The sequence below is a fragment of the Chiloscyllium plagiosum genome, chromosome 11 (genome assembly GCF_004010195.1).
Source record: "Chiloscyllium plagiosum isolate BGI_BamShark_2017 chromosome 11, ASM401019v2, whole genome shotgun sequence".
Lineage (NCBI taxonomy): Eukaryota > Metazoa > Chordata > Chondrichthyes > Orectolobiformes > Hemiscylliidae > Chiloscyllium > Chiloscyllium plagiosum.
Genome location: NC_057720.1, coordinates 42155665 through 42178563, shown reverse-complemented (window position 1 = coordinate 42178563; position 22899 = coordinate 42155665). Strand labels below are relative to the sequence as shown.

At 38.1% G+C, this 22899-nt stretch overlaps 1 protein-coding gene across 3 annotated transcripts in view; it reads right to left on the bottom strand.

Moving 5' to 3' along the window:
- Positions 1-22899, bottom strand: part of LOC122554338 (nardilysin-like) — a 111906-nt gene that overhangs the window by 86610 nt on the left and 2397 nt on the right. For all 3 annotated transcript variants that reach the window (XM_043699203.1, XM_043699204.1, XM_043699205.1), the window contains exons 2-9: positions 15833-16118; positions 11880-11961; positions 9762-9915; positions 5378-5451; positions 3660-3755; positions 3439-3561; positions 2210-2267; positions 981-1054 (exon numbers count right to left, since the gene is read on the bottom strand). In XM_043699203.1, coding sequence (XP_043555138.1) covers positions 981-1054; positions 2210-2267; positions 3439-3561; positions 3660-3755; positions 5378-5451; positions 9762-9915; positions 11880-11961; positions 15833-16118 — 947 coding nt within the window. The remainder of the gene's footprint in view (positions 1-980; positions 1055-2209; positions 2268-3438; positions 3562-3659; positions 3756-5377; positions 5452-9761; positions 9916-11879; positions 11962-15832; positions 16119-22899) is intronic.

The window sequence follows — 22899 nt, the reverse complement described above, 5'->3', positions numbered from 1 at the left end:
CCTCTCCGCTCCCACCCCCACTCCAGCCTATCACCCTCACCTTAACCTCCTTCCACCTATCGCATTTCCAACGTCCCTCCCCCAAGTCCCTCCTCCCTACCTTTTATCTTAGCCTGCTGGACACACTTTCCTCATTCCTGAAGAAGGGCTCATGCCCGAAACGTGGATTCTCCTGCTCCTTGGATGCTGCCTGACCTGCTGTGCTTTTCCAGCAACACATTTTTCAGCTTGTCTAAGACATTATGTTGGCTCAGCTGGAATACTGCATACAATAAGGGTAGCACACTTTTGGAAGAATGTGAAAGCCTTGAATTGTGCACAGAAGAGGTATACAAAAACAGAAGCAGGAATGAAGAACTTCAGTTATGAAGTCAGATTGATGAAGCCGGGACTTTTTCTTGAAGAGGAGTCTAAGAGGAAATCTGATTCAAGAATTCAAAATCATGAGTGAACAGAGCAGATAGGGACAAAATGTCCATACTCATGAAAGGATCAAAAACGAGCGGGCACAGACTTAAAGTAATTCATAAAATGAGAAAGGGGACAATGGCACGAAGTGAAATGTTCATTTGGAAAACCAGCGCAGACTCGATTGGCCAAATGGTCTCCTTCCACACTATACCAATTTTGTAACATTCTGAAGGAAGTCATGCAAATTTGAACACTTATTTACAACTATGACCATTCAAAAATCCTTTTATTTTAGAAAAAACATAGCTAACCTGTCCAAAAACTTCAAAGTATAGTGGTGCCAAATTGGAAATGAAAGGATAATGGTTTCCTTTCCCTTTGTTTAGTCCAGTGTTGTAGTTAAAAAGCAATTAAACTATCATCAGGTGTTAGTAACACAAAGCATAACTCTATACTTATAAATACGAAAGTATATAAACAATTTGTAAATATTCATTTAACAGGTTCACATTGAGCTATTAAGGCATTTCAAGAGAATGCGGTACCACTAGAAATTAATTTATACATACCTCTATAAAGTTTATTAAAAGCAGATGTTTCAAAGGGATCCCTGAATTCAGAGAAGTCTGGTTTGGGTAGACCACTTCATACATGCGATATTAGGAGAAAAGAAAGGTATGTTTGTAACAGTTTTCAGAAATTACTACTGTTGTTCACATTTCACTCATATAGAACAATTTTAATTGATTTGCTGTACTAAGATGCAGATAATGATCCCATTTATCTGATCACATTCAAAAAGCTTGACACCATCCAAGGCAAAGTAATTTGCTTGATACAGATCCATCCATCACCCATACAGTGCCTCGACTGATACAAGATACAACTTGCCGAGTCTCCTGCAATGATACCTTCCTTACTCACAATTTCTACCACCCAGAAAGCCAAAAGCAGCTAATGCATGGGAATACAATTACATACAAGTTCTTTCCAAGTACAAATCACCCTCATTTGGATATATATCATCATCCTCCAACTCCCTTCTTAAGAATCTACTGGGAGTACTGTTACACAAAACCAAACTACACCACAGGCACTGCAGTGGTTCAACACAGCAGCTCACCACCAGTTCTCAGGGACAATTAAGAACAGGTATTAAATGTTGGGTTTGCCAGAGATGGTTATATTCCAAGGACAAATTGGAAACGAAAAGCTGTTTATGACAAAAGACAAGTTTTAAACTAGTTTGATTTGCAGTGTCTAGGCATTCTTTAAATTGGCTTACAGGTGTTATTGGACTTCCTTCAATGACTCTAAATTTACTCTCAGTGAGTGCAGAATTATACAAACTAAAGAAATCTCTGATTCAGTCTCCAGTCTGTCCTGTGCATTTCTCAGGCAATTGACAGTAAGTTTTATTACAATGACTGAGCCTTCCTGTATGAAGGATGGCATAGTGTAAGAGGAAAAATAGACAGTGTTCCTCATCACTCCTCAGTGATTCCCCACTTGTTGGGGTTATCAAGGAAAGGTTTATGCTCACAAAGCCCTCAGAATGAAATGGCATGCTAAGGGTCATTGTAATAAAGATTCATGCATGAAGGTTAGCCACCTGGCTAAAAGATTAAATATAGACCACACCCCAGAGAACTATACTCCAGCAACAAGTCAAAGCTTTACGAAAAATCAAGAAGAAAATTATTGAAAAAGCACAAATATTCTTAAAAATATAAAAAAAGGAATGTTTGCCAGTATTTATTTTTCTATCATATTTCATAATACAAAAAATAGGTCTTACTTGTTTGGTACTTGAGAAAAGATTTCCTTCACCCAAGCTTCCAAAGTATCCAACGTTTCTACAATTGATCAGATTAAATTAGCAACAAATCAATCACATCACTGTTTCACTAGAACTATTGATAAAACTTTGTGAATCAACATTTACATTGACCAATGGAAATAGTGGACAAGTTGGTCAGTTCAGTTGACAAGATAGCAAGTATATGGTATGGAATCATGCCAAAAGCATGGGTTCAACCTCCATAACATCTTTGGTGGTTCATGGAGGCCCACATTCTTGCCTTTCCCATGGTTGATGTTAAGTGGCACTCCTCTAGCTCCACAAGAGAAAAAATTCTTTCAAATGGAGAAAAATGCATTTCTGGTCCTTTGTAGACAATGGCTAGTTTACTATGTAAAGAAATCATAGTTGTAGTCTTGAAATATCTTGAATGTATACATACACTAATTCATCACTTTCTACTGGATTTGATTGAATCCATTTTTAATTTTTTTTTATAAACCATGAATTCTATCCATTTCTATTGAACTATTATTTTCCAAAGTTGAATCCTTACTGTAACAAAATAACAATATATGATCCCAACAAAATCATCAAGTATCTGTGTAAAAAAAAACTTCCTGTGGAAGAAATAAATAGTATGGAATTTACAGTTAACTATACCTAAATACTAACTACCACACTTGTTCCATGATTCTGTCCCAGCAGCCACAACTTTTAAATTTCTCAATATTTTTAATCATTGCAGATAGAGAGACATGGACAAATACATCTTTAAGCTAGGGAGTTATAGATTCTTGAAAGGTAATTGAACTAGGACAGACAGTTATAATTCATCCATTTTATAACAAGCAACACATTATATCCTTATGTCTGCATTTCATAAATTACGTTGAAAACCACAGTTTAATTGCTAAAAATCTAAATATAGCTGTGCATATTTCCTGTCGACTTTTCTATTATAAATATGTGTCCACATTTATTATTAATTCCTAGTAAACCTATCAGAATGGAATTACACTATCTGACTGGTGTAAGCACTAGGATATGACCACTGGCACAATTCTACAAGTAAAGAAATCATGATTCCACAGTCAGTTTTCATTAGAAATTATATTCGTCATTTGTCAAACAACTTTGATGAACATGTAGTACAACAAGCATTGCTGTATAGCCTAAAAATGAAATGTATATCATACCATTTAAAGTGAGCACTCAATATTCACCTTTGGACTGGACAGCCAGAGTCATGTAATGAGCAGAGTAATGTCGCTTGCAAAACTCTTTAAGTCTTGCATAAGTGTCGATGTTACTCTCTTTTGGCATAAGTTTCAACGTCTGAGAATTTCCTATTGATATTATAGATGAATATTAATTCACATAATAAAAAGATTAAATTTAAAGATTTAAGCTAGACCAGCAAAGTAAAGATAGACAGCCATCTTACCCCAAAAGAATTTTCCCATGGGATGGCCAGGCCTGGCAAGGCTTCCAAATAACAGTTCTTTCCTGCTAGAATCAGATGGCGAAGCAAGCTGGAATTCTACCCAAAAGAAGAGTGTGGAAGTGGTCATTAAACATTAGCTTCTTAGTCCACACCTTTAACAAAGACTGCTGGGAACTATGACAGAGTATTCTTTTACGCGCACAAGTTCAACTAACTGCAGCAACATGACAGAGTTAGGAGTAACAGATCTTTTTCAGCTTGGAAAGATGCGTCTGGTGAAGTACCAGAAGGTTCACTCCTGTAATGTTAATTTTATTACCTATATTCATGACTTGGAGGAGGGACAGGTGTAATGCATCCAAATTTACAGAGATACAAAAATAGATTGGAGGTGACATTGTGAGGGTATATAAGGAATCTCTAAAAGGATATAGATGTTGAGTGTATGGACAAAAACATGGAAGATAAAACTTTAATGCAGTGAAGTGTGAAGTCATGCACTTAGTCAGAAGAATCAAAAGGCAGACTATTAATACAGTGGAGAGACGCTCCAACAAAAAAGTCCATCACAGAGAGATCTGGGTGTTTTTGTATATGAAACCCAAAATGTTAACATAGAGAGCGTCGGAGGCTGAGGGGTGACCTTATAGAGGTTTACAAAATTATGAGGGGCATGGATAGGTAAATAGGCAAAGTCTTTTCCCTGAGGTCAGGGAGTCCAGAACTAGAGGACATAGGTTTAGGATGAGAGGGGAAAGATATAAAAGAGACTTACGGGGCAACGTTTTCACACAGAGGGTGGTACGTGTATGGAATGAGCTGCCAGAGAATGTGGTGGAGGCTGGTACACTTGGAGGAGGAGTCTGAAGCTTATTAAGAGGCATTTGGATGGGTATATGAATATGAATAGGAAGGGTTTGGAGGGATACGGGCCAGGTGCTGGCAGGTGGGACTAGATTGGGTTCAGATATCTGGTCGGCATCTGTATGACAATGATAAGTGCAGTAAATAATTAAGGAGGGAAATTATATTTTGTCCTTTACTGCTGGGGGTTGGAGTTTAAAAACAGTGAAGTCTTATTAAAACTATATAGTGTGTGGATGAAGTACCCAACAGAAGCACTGTACAGAGTTTTGGTTCCAATATTCAAAGAAGAAATATCTGACATTGGAAGCTTTTTAAAAGAGATTCACTAGGCTGATACCTGGGATGAAGTGGGTGACTTTTAAAGAATGGCTCTTATTCGTTAGAGCTTTGAAGAATAAGGGCTGACCTTATTGAAATGTACAAGATTCTGAGGGAGCTTTTGAGAAGGTGTTTCCATTCGTGGGGGAATCTTGACCTAGAGGACATGGTTACAGAATATGTGATACTCACTTAAAACTGAGAATGCAAAATAATTTCTTCTCTCAGACGGTAGTGAATGTCTGGAATTCTCTACCCCAGAGAATTGTGGAGGGTATACCACTGAAAGTTTTTAAAGAGAGTTATATAGACTATTGACAAATCAGCAAGTTGATAGCTCTGCTCAGTTAACAGGAGAAAGGAACCGAGGCCTGGAGCAGAAAAACCATGATGTTGTTGAATGGCAGGACAGACTTGAGGGGCCAAATGGCCTATTCCTACTCCAATTTATGTCCATATGCTACTGATATTCATTACCTTTAACTGTAAGGCAATAGTAGAAAAAAAATGTACACACTGAGATTGTACATTACCACTATCCACAGCTTCTACTTCCCGATCAATAGTATCTCGAATCATTAATGGACCAATAAAGAACTGTGCCCATCTGGAAAAAATGCACAATAGATTAAATGTTTTTCAGGATACTCACAGACAATCAACAAAGTTCAGTTTTAGAAACATTTTAATGTCATTATACTGCTACACTATTTTAAAAAAAGGAGAGATTATCTGAAATAGGCATGTCAGAAGTGGGATAAGCCAAATGCTTTTGTGCACAATTCTGTTAGGATATACAAATCTAATTCTTGTCCACATAAACAATGAAGATCAAAACAATTGCAAACTAGTCATATTGAACAAGTACTGTAGACAGCTGATGAAAAGCCTGTAAAACAATTTGGTTGGTTGCTGCTAGATTAGCTGTGCTACTGCCTAATCAGATAAACCTGGTATTTCATGTACAGAACAACAATGACAAGAGAAAATCATCAGAAATTTGTTGCATGTGGCCATCTGGTGGTGAGCCCACAAAGACTTCATAATATTTCACAACAAAACTTACTAAGAAATATTGACATAACAAGTTAGGGGCAAGGAATCCAAAAATCTGAAGGTGCAGGGTGTAGTTTTATTCTACGGTATTTAACGGTAACTCAAATTGTGAGAATAACTAACACCAGTAAATTCAAGTTCCTAATCAACAATAAAATAACTCACTTATAATCTATTTGTAATTGGTATTAATAGAAATAATGCCTCAATATCCTTTGTCACAAGAATTCTATAACCCACTAATATTCACCCTGATAACAAATCACCCTACTGCACAAAGCATGATCAACCTTCTGAGTCAACGTCACTCTTAACAGACTCAATCTTTGTTTCTTTTGCCTTTAATACGGACTCCAGTTCAAATGAAGGTGATAACCCTGTTTGGGAGTTACTCAGCTAAATCTGCAACTGAACATGATGCTCTATAATTGTGCAAAGATTAATCTGAATCATTGAAGGAGATTGCACATAGACCAGTGGACTCAGTATGTCTCATGGAATATCATTCAGCACAGGAAAATGTGGAGTTATGCACTTTAACAGGAAGACTAAAAGAGCTGAATATTATTTAAAGAGAAAGCTACTACACAGAGTGATTTGGGAGTCTTCATGCATAAATCACAAAGCTTGCATATAATTTCAGCAGGTAGTAGAGAAAGCAAATTGTCCTTTCTTTTAAAGGGAATGGAATATAAAAATAGAGAAGCCTTGCTAAAGCTAGAAATCACATGATACCAGGTTATAATCCAACAGGTTTATTTGAAAACATAAGCTTTTCCTTCAGGAGTGAGGCTCTGAATGCTTGTGTTTTCAAATAAACATGTTGGACTATAACCTGGTGTCGTGTGATTTTTGATCTAGTCCAACACCAGTACCTCCACATCATTGCTAAAGCTTTACATGGTACTAATACTGGAGTACTGTGAACAGTTTTGGTCCCATTGTTGAAGGAAGTGCATACAATTAAATTGGAGGCAGACCAAAGAAGATTCACTACTGATTACGGATTTGGAGGAGGAGTATGAAGCTCAAGTTGAATTTAGGCCTGTCATCAATGGAATTTAGATGAATGAAAGGTGACCTTATTAAAGTATGCAAGATTCTTTGAGGGTTTCACAGGTAAATGTGGAGAGGTTACTTCTCACTGTTGAAGCATCTAAGAACAAAAGCATATTCTCAGAGTAAGATGTCATCCTGTAGAGATGAGAAGGAATTTCTTCTCTGAGAGGGCAGTCAATCTGTGAAATTCTTTACTGCAGAACACAGTAAAGACTGGGCTGCATATTCAAGACAGAGATAGAAAAATCTTTTAATAGGGTAAGGGAAAAAAGTGTAATGGGGGAAAAGACAGGAAAGTGGAATTAAGGATTATCAGAGCAGCGATGATCTCACTAACTGGTAGAGTTAACTTGATGGACTTCTGCTCCTCCATCTAGTAGCACCAGCACTACAAGACCACTCCTGAGCTCAGACACTATAAAGGCAAGATTTCACAGAATTACAGACATTTCAATATACAAGACTATTCATCCTAATGTTAAAGCTTTTCTATAACTCTACTCTCCATATTATGTCTTTTCAAGTTTATCTATTTAAAATGAAGTGTTAGATTCTGCCTCAATCATCACAGGAATACCTAATGGTATCAATGAACTTTCCTCTTTTTCCCTCATTTCTTCCTCATTTAACATTCTTTAGTTGTCTACCCACAGTCAGAACAACAGTCAGAACTTCATGTTTTGCTTAACTCTTTCTTCAAATCCTCTCCTCTCTCAATACTACTACCAGTCATCATCCTGCCATTGCATCTCTTGGTTCTTTGGGAAATACGTATATAATAGAAAAACTTGTTGGAACTTGCAACTCACATGCTTCATCATCTAGTTTTTCCACACCTTTTAAAGTATGATCCAAAAAGTGCAGCCCATCATTGGATAATTAAACTGATCGAAAACAAATTTCAGGCAGCTACTTCAATCCACCTAAGAGCAATGGGAGCCAATATGGCAGTTGTGGCACAAAGGAAGTGCTGAATCCAGAATGATATACATGTCCATTTTACACCTAATGTCTTCCGAATATGTCCAAAAGATTAATGTTAAATGAGACATTCAAAGATAAATGTGAGGTGGTGCAGTTTGGTAAAGCTAAGGGCAGGACTTATACACTTAATTGTAGGGCCCTGGGGAATGTTGCCAATCAAACAGACCTTGGGGTGCAGGATCATAGTTCCTTGAAAGTGAAATTGCAGGTAGACAGGGTAGAGAAGGCGGCATTGGACACACTTGCCTTAATTGGTTGGTGCACTAAGTATAGGAGTTGGGATGTCTTGTTGTGACTGTACAGGACATAGGTTACCTGCTTTTGGAATACTGCATTCAGTTCTGGTCTCCCAGCTATAAGAAAGATGTTGTGAAACTTGAAATGGTTCAGGAAAGATTTACAAAGGTGTTGTCAGGGCTAGAAGATTTGAGCTATAGGGAGAGACTGAATAATCTGAGGTTATCTTCCCTGAAGTGTCAGAGGCTGTGGGGTGATCTTATAGAGATTTATAAAATTATGGGTGACATGGATACGTTTAAAAGAGGAGGTCAGTGCCCAGTGTAGGGGAGTCTAAAACTAGAGGAGACAGGTTTAAGGTGAGAAGGGAAAGATATAAAAGGGAACTAAGGGTAACTTCCTCATGCAGAAGGTGGCGCATGTATGAAATGACCTGCCAGAGGAAGTGGGGAGGCTGGTGCAATCACAACGTTTAAAAGAATGAGTACATGAACAGGAATGCGTTTAGAATGATATGGGCCAAATGTGACTACATTAATTTAGGATATCTGGTCAGCGTTGATGAGTTGGACCAAAGTGCCTGTTTCCCTGTACAAATCTATGATTCTATAGATATTAAGATTTTAGGTTAGGCCCAATATGTAAACTGATATCCAGTATAGATGAAACTGGATTCACAAGGCAAATGAAATCTAGCACTGCTAGATATATATTGTTACACATAAGTCACAAAATCTAAGTCAAAGCACACAATGAGTGGAATTAAATTACCACAGGGAAGTTTAAGGAGAAATCTGTGAATCAGCAGCTTTGACTGAACAACTCATTAAAAAACAAATAAAAAAGGTACATGAACGTAGGTATATGGGAAGATATTGTTACATCCAATTAGTCATACAGTCCACATATACTTTGGATTAACACACTACAAAAAAAAGTACTACATCAGAAAATATTGAACAGTATTAAACCAAAGCCAGGTGAATAGGATGAGTTGAGGAAACTTCGAAACATAGTTATTGGCATCTCTCTTTTAGCAATTAAATACTCACAGTAGAAATAAAACAAACAAGATTATGTCAAATGCTGAGAAACAATGATCCATATCTAACTTCGGCCTTACTATTATCAATTTCCCAGAAACAAAAGTATATAAAAACTAAATAAATTACCACAATGAATTGAACTCTCAGTACATTTTCCCTGAAAGCTTGGCTAGCTAATCTCCAACATACTGTCAAATACCTATTCAGAAAGTCATATCTCCTAAGATCTAATGTCTGCATATTTTTTAAACAATAAAACAATTCAAATAAAAATATACATGAATGAACATTAGCTGGTTCACAGTCAGAATTGTTGCAACTCTTGTAAACATCTTTGGTTAATATCTTAGGGTGAACAAAAATTGAATTCCAAACAAATATTCTTACCCTCTGACTAGTGGCTTTTTGTCTTTACTTAATGCTATCTGCATGAGCCCGAAGTGTCTATAGCCACTTTTTGGGGTTAAATGAAAAACGTAATCATTAATGACAGCATTGCAGGCCAAAATCGCGGAGGTTACAAATACATGCTTACCTATCAAGGGCCTCTTTAAAATATTTTCTCTGGATGTCAAACTGAAATACCGTGTGCTCACAATCAGTAGACGCATTGTCACTACCACCATGCCTTTTCAGAAAAGCATCAAATCCATTTTCATCAGGATATCTTTCACTTCCCATGAAAACCACTACAACAAGAATCAAATGCATATAGAAAATCAAGTACTGAGATCAGAAAATGTCCATTATTAACAGCAATGTGATTAACTCCTGATAAAAAGCAATATTCTTTCTAGGAAAAAATCAATTTGATTGAAAGGTTCAATTAAATTGTCAGGTTAAAATTGCACTTTAATTGTATAATCTCTCTGCAATAAGAGCAGACTTCTATGAAACACCAGTACTTACATATTAGTTGGGCAGAATAATTTGGTCTGCACTTAAAGTTCCATATAACAGATGACACAAAAATAAGTAGAAAGGAAGTATTGAGTACGATACAGAGTCTACAGAGGGACATGTACAGGTTGAGTAAGCCAAAACTTGGAAGATGGAATATTTTGTGAAAATATGAGATCATGAACTTTGGCAGGATGAACAGAAAAGCTGAATATTATTTAAATAGAGAAAAGCTGGAAAAATCAACAGCATAGCATGATTTTGGGAGTCCCAGCGCATGAATCACAAAAGACTAGCATCCAAATTCAGCAGGTAATAGGGAAGGTAAATGGAATATTAGTCTTTATTTCCAACAGATTGGAATATAAAAATATGAAGGTCTTATTGAAACTATACAAGTCTATAAATATCATGTCTGTTCCAATCATCAAACATCCATCTTTTCTAATGCTCTTTTCCAGCATTTGCCAGACTGCACCAGGAATACTGTAAACAGGTTTGGTCCCCTAATTGAAAGAAACATAAATTTGCATTGGAAGCAGTCCAGAGAAGGCTCACTAGGTTGATTCTGGATTTGAATGGATTTGCTTATGAGAAGAGGTTGAGTATGATGTAGAGTATAGAAGAATTTGAGGAGACCACACTGAAACATGTAACATTCTTAGGGGGGTTGATGGGTTAGACGTGCAGAGGTTGTTTTCCCTCAGCTCCGATCAGAGGACATAAGCTCTGAGTAAGGAGTAGCCCATTTAAGATTGGGCTAAGAAGGAATCTTTTTGCTCAGAGGGTGCTGAATCTGTGGAACTCTTTACCACAGAGGCCTATCAAGACTGGGTATTTAAGTACATTTAAGAATGAGACAGACAGAATTCTAACCATTAAAGGAATCAAGCATTATACGAATAAAGCAGGAATTTAGAGTTGAGACTTATCAGATTACAATGGTCTCAAAGAATGGCGAGGCAGTCTTGATGAAAGACCTATCCCTGCTCCTCCATCTTATGGTCCGACTTCTACATTTATAACTTTAAATTTAGATTGTTGCTTTGTTGCTCAGTCTTTAAGTGATATGTTAAAAGGAAATGTGGTACATCAGCAACCAGAACTATTGAAAGTCATCAGAAAAATCAAATACTACGCTAACAAAAACGAACTTTCAACTGTAATGTTACTCCTAACTTACAAGCCAGTTTCTACAATATAGCTTACATAATAAAATACTCTGGTGTGCTTCAATCATCAAATATTAGTGGTTGAATAATAGTGGTTAGCTGTGGAACAAAAATCAAAAGAGGTAGATTGAGGAAGTACAAATGGGCTTCACTCCAAAGTGTGCAGCCTTTGCAGCTAAAGGTTATGTTGGCAACTTAAATTCTAAATGCTTTTACGAGAAGGTAGGAAAGATGTGCTTGTGAACAATGTACATGTAATTTTCAAATTTAATGAAAAATCCTTAGATGGAAACTCTAAATTCAAGCAAATTTCTTAAGTTACATTTATTTTAATTTCTTGGACATATCCTAAGATCGCTACAGATTGAAACATGTCTGAAGAATAATTTGTGCATAACTAATCTAAAATCAACTTATCAATGCAAATATTACACTAGAAACACCATGTTACATAGAACTTACCAGTATCCTACCCAAAGTCCTACATCAGAATTAACCATAATAGCATTACCACATTAATATAATGTGACGATACTTAGCCCAAAATATATTAATGTTTGATTATAAACAAGTTAACTCACTGTGTTCCAAAAAATGTGCCAGTCCTGGAAGATCATCAGGATCGCTAAAACTCCCAATTCCAACACAAAGAGCAGCTGCTGACTACAAAAATGAATGCCATTAGAAAATCATTGGTTGGAACAAAAAAGCATTTTCCCATTTTCTTCAGAATACAGCAGATAATTTCCTCCTAGGCATGTTACCGGAAAACAATTTAGCCAAGCATCGAGACCTTGCGATCTTGCCGGATAATTCGAAATTCAGATAATCGAATGCCAGATAATCGAGGTTCCTCTGTACTCCAACTCCTTGAAATAAGGGCCAACATTCCATTAGCCTTCCTAATTAACTGCTGCATATGTGTGCTAGCTTATTGCGTTTTGAGCACCTAAGTCTCAATATGTCACAGTTTTCTGCAAATTCACTCCATTCAAATAACACTGATTCCTGTGGAATCCCACTGGTCACAGATCATCAACTTGAAATATAATCCATTATCCCCACTCACTGTTTTCTACCCATTTGCCAATTCTCTATTCAAGCCAATAAACAACCACCAACGCCATAACTTCAGTCTTATGGCTGAATAATTTACAAGGTACTTAGTCTAACACTTTCCAGAAGTCTGGGGTGGGTCTTTTTTACTCTGAGGTCATTTATTACACCTGCCTCATTACCCATCATTAGATCCAAGAGAGACTGTTCCCTGGTTGGCTCCATGACATATTGCTCTAGAAATCTATCCTGATACACTCTATGAACCTGTCGTCATAACTACCTTTTCGATCTAGATTAACCTAATCAACATGAAGATTATACCTGTAGTTACTGCTCTATACTTCTGTTCCTATTTTGTTGATCTATACTCTTTCCTCCAGTGTGACCATTGTCCTCCCAACATCTTCTTTCTTTTGCTTTTTTTATTAAAAAAAAGCCTTTGCCCAAATGGACTCTACATCATCCAAGCCCAGCTCATCTCTCAGAACTGTCTTAATTTCGTACATTACTTACCGCAATTTTCCTTCCCTCCTGTCTTGCAAAAGGTCAAAAATGATTAAATGTTAAGTTCCCAGTGTTGATCTCTTTATAACTATGTCTGTGTAATGGCAATGAGATCATATCCATTTATGTCTATTTGTGCCAGCAGTTCTCTTACTTTATTTTGAACACTTCGTGAACTAAGATAAAAAGCCTTTAGGGTAGTCTTTTTGCAATTTTTTAAACACCCTAACTTTTCTTTGTATTGTGGCACTAATCGCCCCTTACCCCTGATTACCCCTTCTACTCTTGTTGCATTTTACTGTTCTTTCTTTTATTACTGTTTTTGTTTCTCTTTCCCTGCAGGGAGCAGTCGGAAGGAGGAACAGCAGCAGCACAGAATGAGTTTAAAACTCATTGAGCTCAGGGAGCGCAGCCTAGTCTGTGAGGAGCAGTTGGAAGGTGGAACAGCAATAGCAGCAGTACTGAGTGAGTATAAAACTACTGAGCTCGGGGAGCACAGACTAGTCTATGGGGAACAGTTGGAAGAAGGAACAGCAGCAGCACAGAGTGAATTTAAAACTCGCTGAGCTCAGGGAGCATGACCTCGTCTGCAGGAAGCAGTCAGAGAAGCAGAACAGCATGGAGTGAGCATAAAACTTACTGAGCTCAGGGAGCATAACATAGTATGCAGGGAACAGTCAGAGAAGCAGCAGCACAGGGTGGGTATAAAACTCACTGAGCTCGGGGAGCACGGCCTGGTCTGCAGGGAATGGTTGGAGAAGTAGCAGCATGGTGTGAGGAAAAACTCAGGGCTCACTGTAACTGTGAAAAATACTGGAGTGACGCCACAAGGAAGCTGTGACCTGATTGGCTGGTACGAAATCTACACTAAGTTTAAAAAAAAAGCAGAGAAGTATTAAGAAATTAATTCACTCATAAGTTTATATAAGATTAATAAAGTAACTAAGTAGAGATGGCTGGGCAGGTAATATTGTATAGGTGTATGATGTGGGAGCTGATAGTTCCCATTGCGAGCTGCAGTGACTACATTTGCAGCAAGTGTTGGCTGCTGGAGGAACTCCAGTTTAAAATTGATGATCAGGAATTTGAGCTTCAAACATTGCAGCATGTCCGGAAGGGGGAGAGGTACCTGGATGCTTTTGTTTCAGGAGGCGGTCTCACCTGGTAGATTAAGTACTTCAAAATTCAGTCAGTGATCAGGGCATGACTGCAAGTGAGGCAGGTAGGGAGATCCTCAACTCTTGACCTTGAGCAACAGATATGAGGTACTTGCTCCCTGTGTGGATAAGGAGAAGGGCTGCAGGCAGGATGAGCTAACTGATCAAAGCACCATGGCAAAGGAAGCCATTCAAGAGGTGGGAGCAAAAAGACAAGTAGTTACTTATAGGGGATTCTATAATTCCAGGGGAAAGAGAGTATCCTTTGTAAGCAGGATTGAGAGTCCCGCATGGTGTGTTGCCTGCCCAGTGCTGGACATCTCTGACCAGCTTGAAAGGATATTGGAGAAGGAGGGCGAGGATCCAGTTGTTGTGATCCACATTGGGACAAACAACATAGGCAAGGCTAGGAAGGGAATTACCTGTTTGGGTTTATGCCCGAAATGTCGATTCTCCTGCTCCTTGGATGCTGCCTGACCTGCTGCGCTTTTCCAGCAACACACTTTTCAGCTCTGATCTCCAGTATCTGCAGTCCTCACTTTCTCCTGTTTGGGGATTATCAAGCACTAGGAAGTAAATTTAGGCACAGTTCCTCAAAGGTTATAATCTCCAGATTACTACCAGAGGCACGTGCAAATTGGTTTAGGAGTAAGAAAATTAGGGAAGTAAACACGTGGCTAAGGGAGTGGTATGAGAAAGAGGGGTTCCATTTCATGGGGCATTGGCAACAGTTTTGGAACAGGAGGGATCTGTACCAAAGGGACAGTCTCTACCTGAACCAGTGTTCTAGCGAAAATGATAAATATAGTGGTAACTAGGGCTTTAAACTAGTGAGTTGGGTGGTGGGGGGGTGGGAGGAATGATTGGAAGTATGATGGTAAGTAAAAAGGAAAGCTGCAAGTTAGCATGAGTGCAGGAGTGTTTAACTATATGACAAACTATGAAAGAAATAAAAAGGAAGCTTAACTCAGAAATTATTATTATTGGAGATGTTGGAATTCATAAAGAGGATACAAAAACTAGCATAAGGGCACTTTACCAGAACGTTCACAGAATTCGTAGAGGGACCTAGGTGTCCTTCCGCATGAATCACAGAAGGTTGGTCTGCAGGTACAACAGGTAATTAATAAGGTAAATGGAATTTTGTCCTTCATTGCTTCAATGACGGATCAGATTACAATTAAATGAGAACTGTTCTAGTGTAAAAATGCACTCTTACTTACAAATAGAAACAAACAAAATAAGGTCACCAACATCAATTTAAACAGAATGTAAAGGTAGAGTCACCATAGTCTTACCAGACCATAGGGCTGCTCTCTCATTAGAGAGGGATGACTGATGACGGTATAACCTGAAGGTCACCACGCCTCAGGCAAGGGGAGAGGTTGCAAAGGAGAATCCTTCATGGTAATCTCAGCCGGTGTGGGAATAGAACCCACGCTTTAGGTATCACTCAGTGTTGCAAACCACCTGTCCAGCCAACTGAGATAACCGACCCTTAAACGGGAAGTATATTCTAAAGAATTCATAGATAACCCTAAACGTTCCAGTTGAAATATTCATTCACACTTTAACTTCTCAGAGATACTCATTGCTGCGATGTTTTGAGTTTTATAACTGCAAGTGCATATATTTCAACTGAGTTCTTCTCATGGCATCAAAATTCTCACCAACACTTCTTGCTGCCCATTAGATTGTAGCTGTACTATTGCTCCTCTTCATGGTCACTTATGTGATTTTTTGAAAAATTTAATTATATTTAAAAATTACAGAAAAGATTCATTGATTTAGTTCCACGCAAAATAAATGTTTACCTGCTTTTCGGAATTTTTTTTGCTTCCCGAACATGATCCAGCTAACTCTCCAAATTCATCATCATAATCCTCGAGATGTTCTTCTATAGATTCACCATCTGAGGGACTCTCAGAACTCCCATCATCATTGTCACTTTCCTCTTCTTCAGTCTGCATGACTGAATCAGACATTTCTTCCTCTTCTTCTTCTTCTTCATTTTCTTCCTCATCTTCTGCTTCATCACCTCCTCCAGTAGACATGTCAGAAATTAAAAGCGTGCTTAAACCATTTTCAAGTTTAATATACCTGAAATATAGTTTGAAAGTATACCTTAAACAAATCTTTCTCATATAAAAAAATCAGTATTTCATACCACAAGAGATAAAAGTGTAAACATTCCTTAAAATTTGGTTTTTGTTCTTAGCCACATTCCATTTCATAATTATACAGCAAATTTTCTTTGAATTCATATGCTGAGATTTTACCCTCATGCATATTCATGACCTTACATCTTTTTATGTTTAAATACTTAATGCTTTTTTGTGCTTTGGTCCACTTTGGTCAGTCTAGTGTTGGTGCTTGCAACCCAAGACTTCATCCCCACATCACCTCATCCACAGTAGGCTATAACTTTCTTTAGTAGTTCTATAAATTATATCCACTGTTATAGAACAAAGAACTGTGGATGCTGGAGATCTGAAACAAAAACATACAGTGCTGGAGAAAGCATCTATAGAGAGAGAAGCAGAGTAAATGGTGTGAGTCCAGTGACCCTTCATCAGAATTGATCTGCTGAGTTTCTCCAACATTTTCTGTTTTTACATTCACCATTAGTTATACTCCACTTGTTTTTTTAATTGTATTGATGATTTTGCAAGATAAGTTGCAAGCATCAACAGCAACACCACAACAAGGAAAAAGGGCCTCTAAGAGAACAAGAAAAGCAACTGAGTATCTACTTAACCAGATTGCAGGATTATAAATTAATGGTGCAGGGATTGAGACTAAATTGTAAATTAAAGGAATTACATTAAATATCAAATCAGGTATAGAAAAAAAAAGAGAAACAATTGGATGGGAGAAGAAGACAGAACAAAGGTAAATAGAAAATTTACCATTTAAACTTTATAAAATCTCAAAAAACTAAAACCTTTAAGAATGAAACCTTGGGTTTCTAATAGTTAATTTTCAATTCTAGAAAGGTCGACTGGAATAATTAACAGTGTCACTTCATTAAGAAGAGGATGGAGACTTGAAACTAAAATAGAAGCAAAATACTGCAGATGCTGAAAATCAAGTAAAAAGTTCAATTACTGTCAGTAAAGAAGTAGTATTAGACAAACTAATGGGCTAAAGGCAGGTAAGTCCCCTACCTCAGGAAGGATATTATCAAGCTGGAGAGGGTTCAAAAATGATTTACCAGGATGTTGCCAGGTATGGAAGGTTTGAGTTATAAAGAAATGCTGGATAGACTGTGACATTTTTCACTGGAGCTTGGGAGGTTGAGAGGTGACCTTGAGAAAGTGTATACTGTATAAGCAGGTAAGGAAAGAGTTAAGTTCTGAGTTTACTGAAACAAGAGGTTCAGCTGAGCATGACTCAGATCAGATAAGCACTTACAGTTAACAATGGAGTGCTGGAGGCAAGGGTAATGGCTTAACTAGGTGGAAAAGCATTCATTATATAGAGTCATTTAACAGGACGAGGTAGCATTCAGTATGTAACATCAAGGAGAAAGTGAGGACTGCAGATGCTGGAGATCAGAGCTGAAAATGTGTTGCTGGAAAAGCGCAGCAGGTCAGACAGCATCCAAGGAACAGGAGAATCGACGTTTCGGGCATAAGCCCTTCTTCAGGAATTCTTCAGTCTTCCTGAAGAATGCCCGAAATGTTGATTCTCCTGTTCCTTGGATGCTGTCTAACCTGCTGCGCTTTTCCAGCAACACATTTTCAGTATGTAACATCAGTTAACAAGGTGAGAAGTATTCATTATGTGAAGTCAGTTATTCATTGTGTAACTGCAGATAGCTTAATCTTTACTATTGATACTCACTGATTGTAACGGTCAATTAATATGTATGTCGCCTTATCTGGATGCTCCTCCCTGTAAAATGACTATATAGTTCATTAAGAAACTGCTGTTCCAGTGAACTCATATCTCTGTGCACACAGGTGATCATTCTCTCTCCCTCCAGAGCCCGGAATAAAGATGAAGGAGGTAAAACTATACTGAGTCTTTGAGCGTTTTGCTTTGACGGAGGGGGATGGTAGTTGTCTTTTCCCTAAGATGGGAAATTTCAAGACAAGGGGGCACAATTATAAGGTGAGGGGAGAGAGATTTTAAAAAAGACGGAGGCTTTTTTTTACACCGAGGATGGTTCACGCGTGGAATGAACTTCCTGAGTAAGTGGTGGACGTAGAGACAATTACAACGTTTAAAAGACATTTGGGTGGATGCACGAATACGAAAGATTTAGAGGAATATGGGCCAGAAGCAGGCAGGGGGGACTAGCTTAGTTTGGGATTATGTTTGGACCGAAGGGTCTATATTCATGCTGTATGATCTACTCTAAGTAGCTACAGATAGTGGATGTGGTCGTGAATGCACAGGCTTTAATTTTCCAAAAGTCTTTGGATTCTGGAAAAATACCATAGGATTGAAAAACTGCTAATGTGACACCTCTATTCAAAATGGGAGGGGAGCCAAAAACAGGAAATTATAGGTCAAGTAATTAGACTAGTATTGTAGAAAAAAAAAGTGTTGAATCAGTCATGAAAGAAGCAATAGCAACACATTTGGAAAATCATTCTAATCAAGGAGAGTCAGCATGGCCTAATGAAAAGGAAATCATGTCTGACAAATTTATTAGTTTTTTTTTTAAATTCCATTCAGAATGCATACAGGGGACCAGTATATGTGTTGCATTTTGACTTCCAGAAGGGGCTCAACAAGGTACCACATAAAAGTTTAAGTAATCAGTTAAGAGCCCACTTTGTGGAAGTATATATTGGCTACAGAGAAAGAATTGGCTACTGGGCAGAAAACAGTGGGGATAAGGGGTTCTTTTTCATGTTGGTGACCTTTAATCAGAGTAGTTCCACAGGGATCAGTTCTGGGGCCACAAATGTTTACAATACATATCAATGGTTTGGAGGAAGGAAGCGAATGTATTGTTGCCACATTTGCAAATGACAAAAAAATGTGGAAAGGCAAGTTGCAAATGGGTTGTAAAGAGTTTAGATAGAGATGTTGATAGTTTAAGAAAGTGGGCAAGGAGTTGGCAAATGGAGTATAATGTGGGAAGACACAAAGTTATTCGTTTTGGAATTCAAATCATGATATTTAAACAGTCTAACAACCAAAACTGAAATCAGACAAGTGCTTCAAATAACTTAGGAGCACACAGAGAGAGGGAGAACAGTATCAATTAAATGAATAAAACCTGCATAAATCTGCAATACAAAGTAACTTGGGGTGCTTATGCATCAAACATAGAAAGCTAGCACACAGGTGTCGCTTATAATCAGCAAGGCTTTTTAGATTAGATTAGATTACTTACAGTGTGCAAATAGGCCCTTCGGCCCAACAAGTCCACACCGACCCGCCGAAGCGTAACCCACCCATACCCCTACATTTACCCCTTTTAACCTAACACTACGGGCAATTTAGCATGGCCAATTCACCTGACCCGCACATCTTTGTGACTGTGGGAGGAAACCGGAGCACCCGGAGGAAACCCACGCAGATACGGGGAGAATGTGCAAACTCCACACAGTCAGTCGCCTGAGTCGGGAATTGAACCCAGGTCTCTGGCGCTGTGAGGCAGCAGTGCTAACCACTGTGCCACCGTGCCGCCCGCTAATGGAATGCTGGCCTTAATTTCAAGAGGTTTACAGTATGAGTAGCAAAATCTGACTGCAACTGTACAATGTGTGGTGAGATCACATCTGGAGTAGTGAGGTCAGTTTTGGTCACTTTATTTAAGGAAAGATATTATTTCATTGGAGGCATTTTAGAGAAGGTTTGCTAGGATAATCCCCAGTATGGCCAGACTGTCTTAATTGCAAAGCAGACCAGAGGGATCAAATAGCCTACTTTTGTTCCTATTTCTTAAGGTCTAACTCAAAATGTCAACTTTGTTTTGGTCTGTACAGATGATGCCAGGTCTGCTGAGAAGTGTTTTATTTCAAGTTTAGACCAGACAATGTGACTTAATTTTTTTGCTGCAAGTTTACATTATATCTACTCTGCAGGTACATTCACCATTCACAAGTCAAATGCTTTGAGTGGCATTGCATTCCTGAACCTGTAGGTGCTTTACTGAATGAATGCTGGAATGCAATAATTTAAATCCTCTCAACTTTTAACAAAACCAGAACGTGTCTGGTAGATTAGATTTACACCAACCTGACGTTCTTTTGCAAACAAACTTTCTGCGATTGTTGAGTGTTTTGCTAATCAGGGGACTGAATAGCACAGTTCATACTCACCAATTCAAATCATGATATTTAAACAGTCTAACATCCAAAACTAAAATCAGACAAGTGCTTCAAATAACTTAGGAGCACACAGAGAGAGTGACAAAGTGTCACTTCAATATGCTAGATCATTAAGGGTCTCGGTTAAACTATGCATTTCTAAAACGACAGAAACCTAAAATGTTAATTCTGTCAAATTTGTTCAAAAGATCAATCCATCCAACATAAACAAATTTTAAGTCCACAGTCAGAGAATTCTAGGCTGACAAACTGCTTGAGATTTGCTTACAGTTTGTAGCAACACTACAAGGATCTTAAATTTGTGGGGTTTTTTTTCCATTTTCATTATATTATATCATTTCTGTGTTACATCTCAAGTCAAAACAAATTTAACAAAAGTTTTGAAGTTTAAGAAAACATATGATAATGCGGACCTATGACAATAATTTGGGAAGACAGCAGTATAACAATACTGGTCACATTCCTATACAAAGCTCTATAAAAGTATGACTCAAGTCAGTGGGGTAATTGCTTTTTAACTATTGAACACAGTTATATGAAGGAGTATCCTACTATAGGAACATTTTAAAGCATTCAGTAACAGCATAGATAATACAAAATCTATTGTATGTGGGAACATTGCAAGTGATGGAAATCTAAAATACTGAAAAGACTGGATGAAGATAGATAGGATAGTGATGGTGGCATTTGGTATGCTCGCCTTTATTGGTCAGGGCATTGAGTATAGGACTTAGGAGGTCGTGCTGCAGCTGTGCAAGACAATGGTTAGGCCACTTTTGGAATAGCATATTCTATTCTGGTCTCCCTGCTATAGGAAGGATGTTGTAAAACTTGAAAGGGTTCAGGAAAGATTTACAAGGGTGTTGCCAGGGTTAGCGGGTTCAAGTTATACAGAGGGGCTGAATAGGCTGGGAGACAAAAAAAACTGCAGATGCTGGAATCCAAAGTAGACAAACAGGAACTGAAAGAACACAGCAAGCCATGCAGTTTCAGGAGGTGGAGAAGTCATTGTTTCGGATATAACCCTTCTTCAGAAGGAGCTATTTTCCTTGCAGTGTCAGAGCTGAAGGGTGATCTTATAAAAGTTTAAAATTCTTGAGGGGCAAGGATAGGTTGAATAGATACAGTAATTTCCCTGGGATGGGGGAGTCCAAAATTAGAGGACACTGGTTTAAGATGAGAGGGGAAAGATTTAAAAGGGACCTAATGGGCAACTCTTTAACGCAAAGAGTGGTGCGTGTATGAAATGAGCTGCCAAAGGAAGTGCTGGAGGCTGGTACAATTATAACATTTAAAAGACATGGGATGGTTACATGAATAGGAAGGGTTTAGATGGATATGGGCCAGATGCTGACAAATGGGACTAGATTTATCTAGGATATCTGGTCAGCATGAATAAGTTGGACCAAAGGGTCTGTTTCTGTGCTGTACATCTCTATGACTCTATAAATGCTCAACATATCTGTGGAGAGAGGAGACCTAATGTGAACTCCCCAGATGCTACTAGACCTGCACTGATCAACTGCATTCCTTTCAAGTAATATGGTGACAAAATAATACACCAGATGAGTATGAAAGGCTTAAGTCTCAAAAATACAGGTGTATTACACTTACTAAGTGAAAAACAGCACTGTAACAGTATAAATTTATGTACTCACCTGGAGTAACTGCATTGTAACAATATGGCTGCATCAGAAAGCTCTAGGAATCAGATACAATAACAGCATAATTTTCTTTGCTAAATTAATTAGGTCAATTGGATTGTCAATCCTACAGTTGGTTTTACTGGTAGAGTATTAAAATTTTCAACCAAGGTAACATTTTTAAACTGATTTGAACCCTCATTCACTTCTTATCAGCTATTCTGATTATTAGTCGAAAAGTGAATCTTCATCCGTGTGAAGAGCTGATGCTCGAAACGTCAACTCTCCTGCACCTCGGATGCTGCCTCACCAGCTGTGCTTTTCCAGCACCACACTTTTTGACTTTAATCTCCAGCATCTGCAGTCCTCACTTTCTCCTATTCTGATTATTAGTTCAGTAATATAACCACTACACTGTTGTTCCTATATTCATGGGAGTCTGTGCCCAGGAATAATTTTCTCCAGTACTCTGTAGGCAAGGGGCTCCAAAGACTCGCAATTCTCAGAAGAAATTCCTCTTAATTTTAGACTTAAATTGGTGCCTCAATATTCTGAAACCGAGCTCTCTGGTCCTAGACTCTCCCACGAGGGGAGACATCTTTTCAGCATTTGTTAAGCATCTTAAGAATCCTATATGTTTCAGTTAGGTCACTTCATTCTACTAAATTGTAATGACTCCCAATCTGTTTAACCTTTGTTCATACGATAATCTCTAATTAAGTAATTTTGATGTGCAAATGTTGTACATATGTAAGAAACCAGAAGGGTCCAAAATAACATGATAAATCACCATATAATTTGTTTTGTTTGTGTTGCAGGAAAAATCGACATTTCGGGCAAAACCACTTCATCAGGAATAGAAGCAGGGTGCCTGCAGAGTGGAGAGATAAATGAGAGGGGGATGGGGGTGGCGAGAAGGTAGCCAGAGTACAAATAGGTGAATGG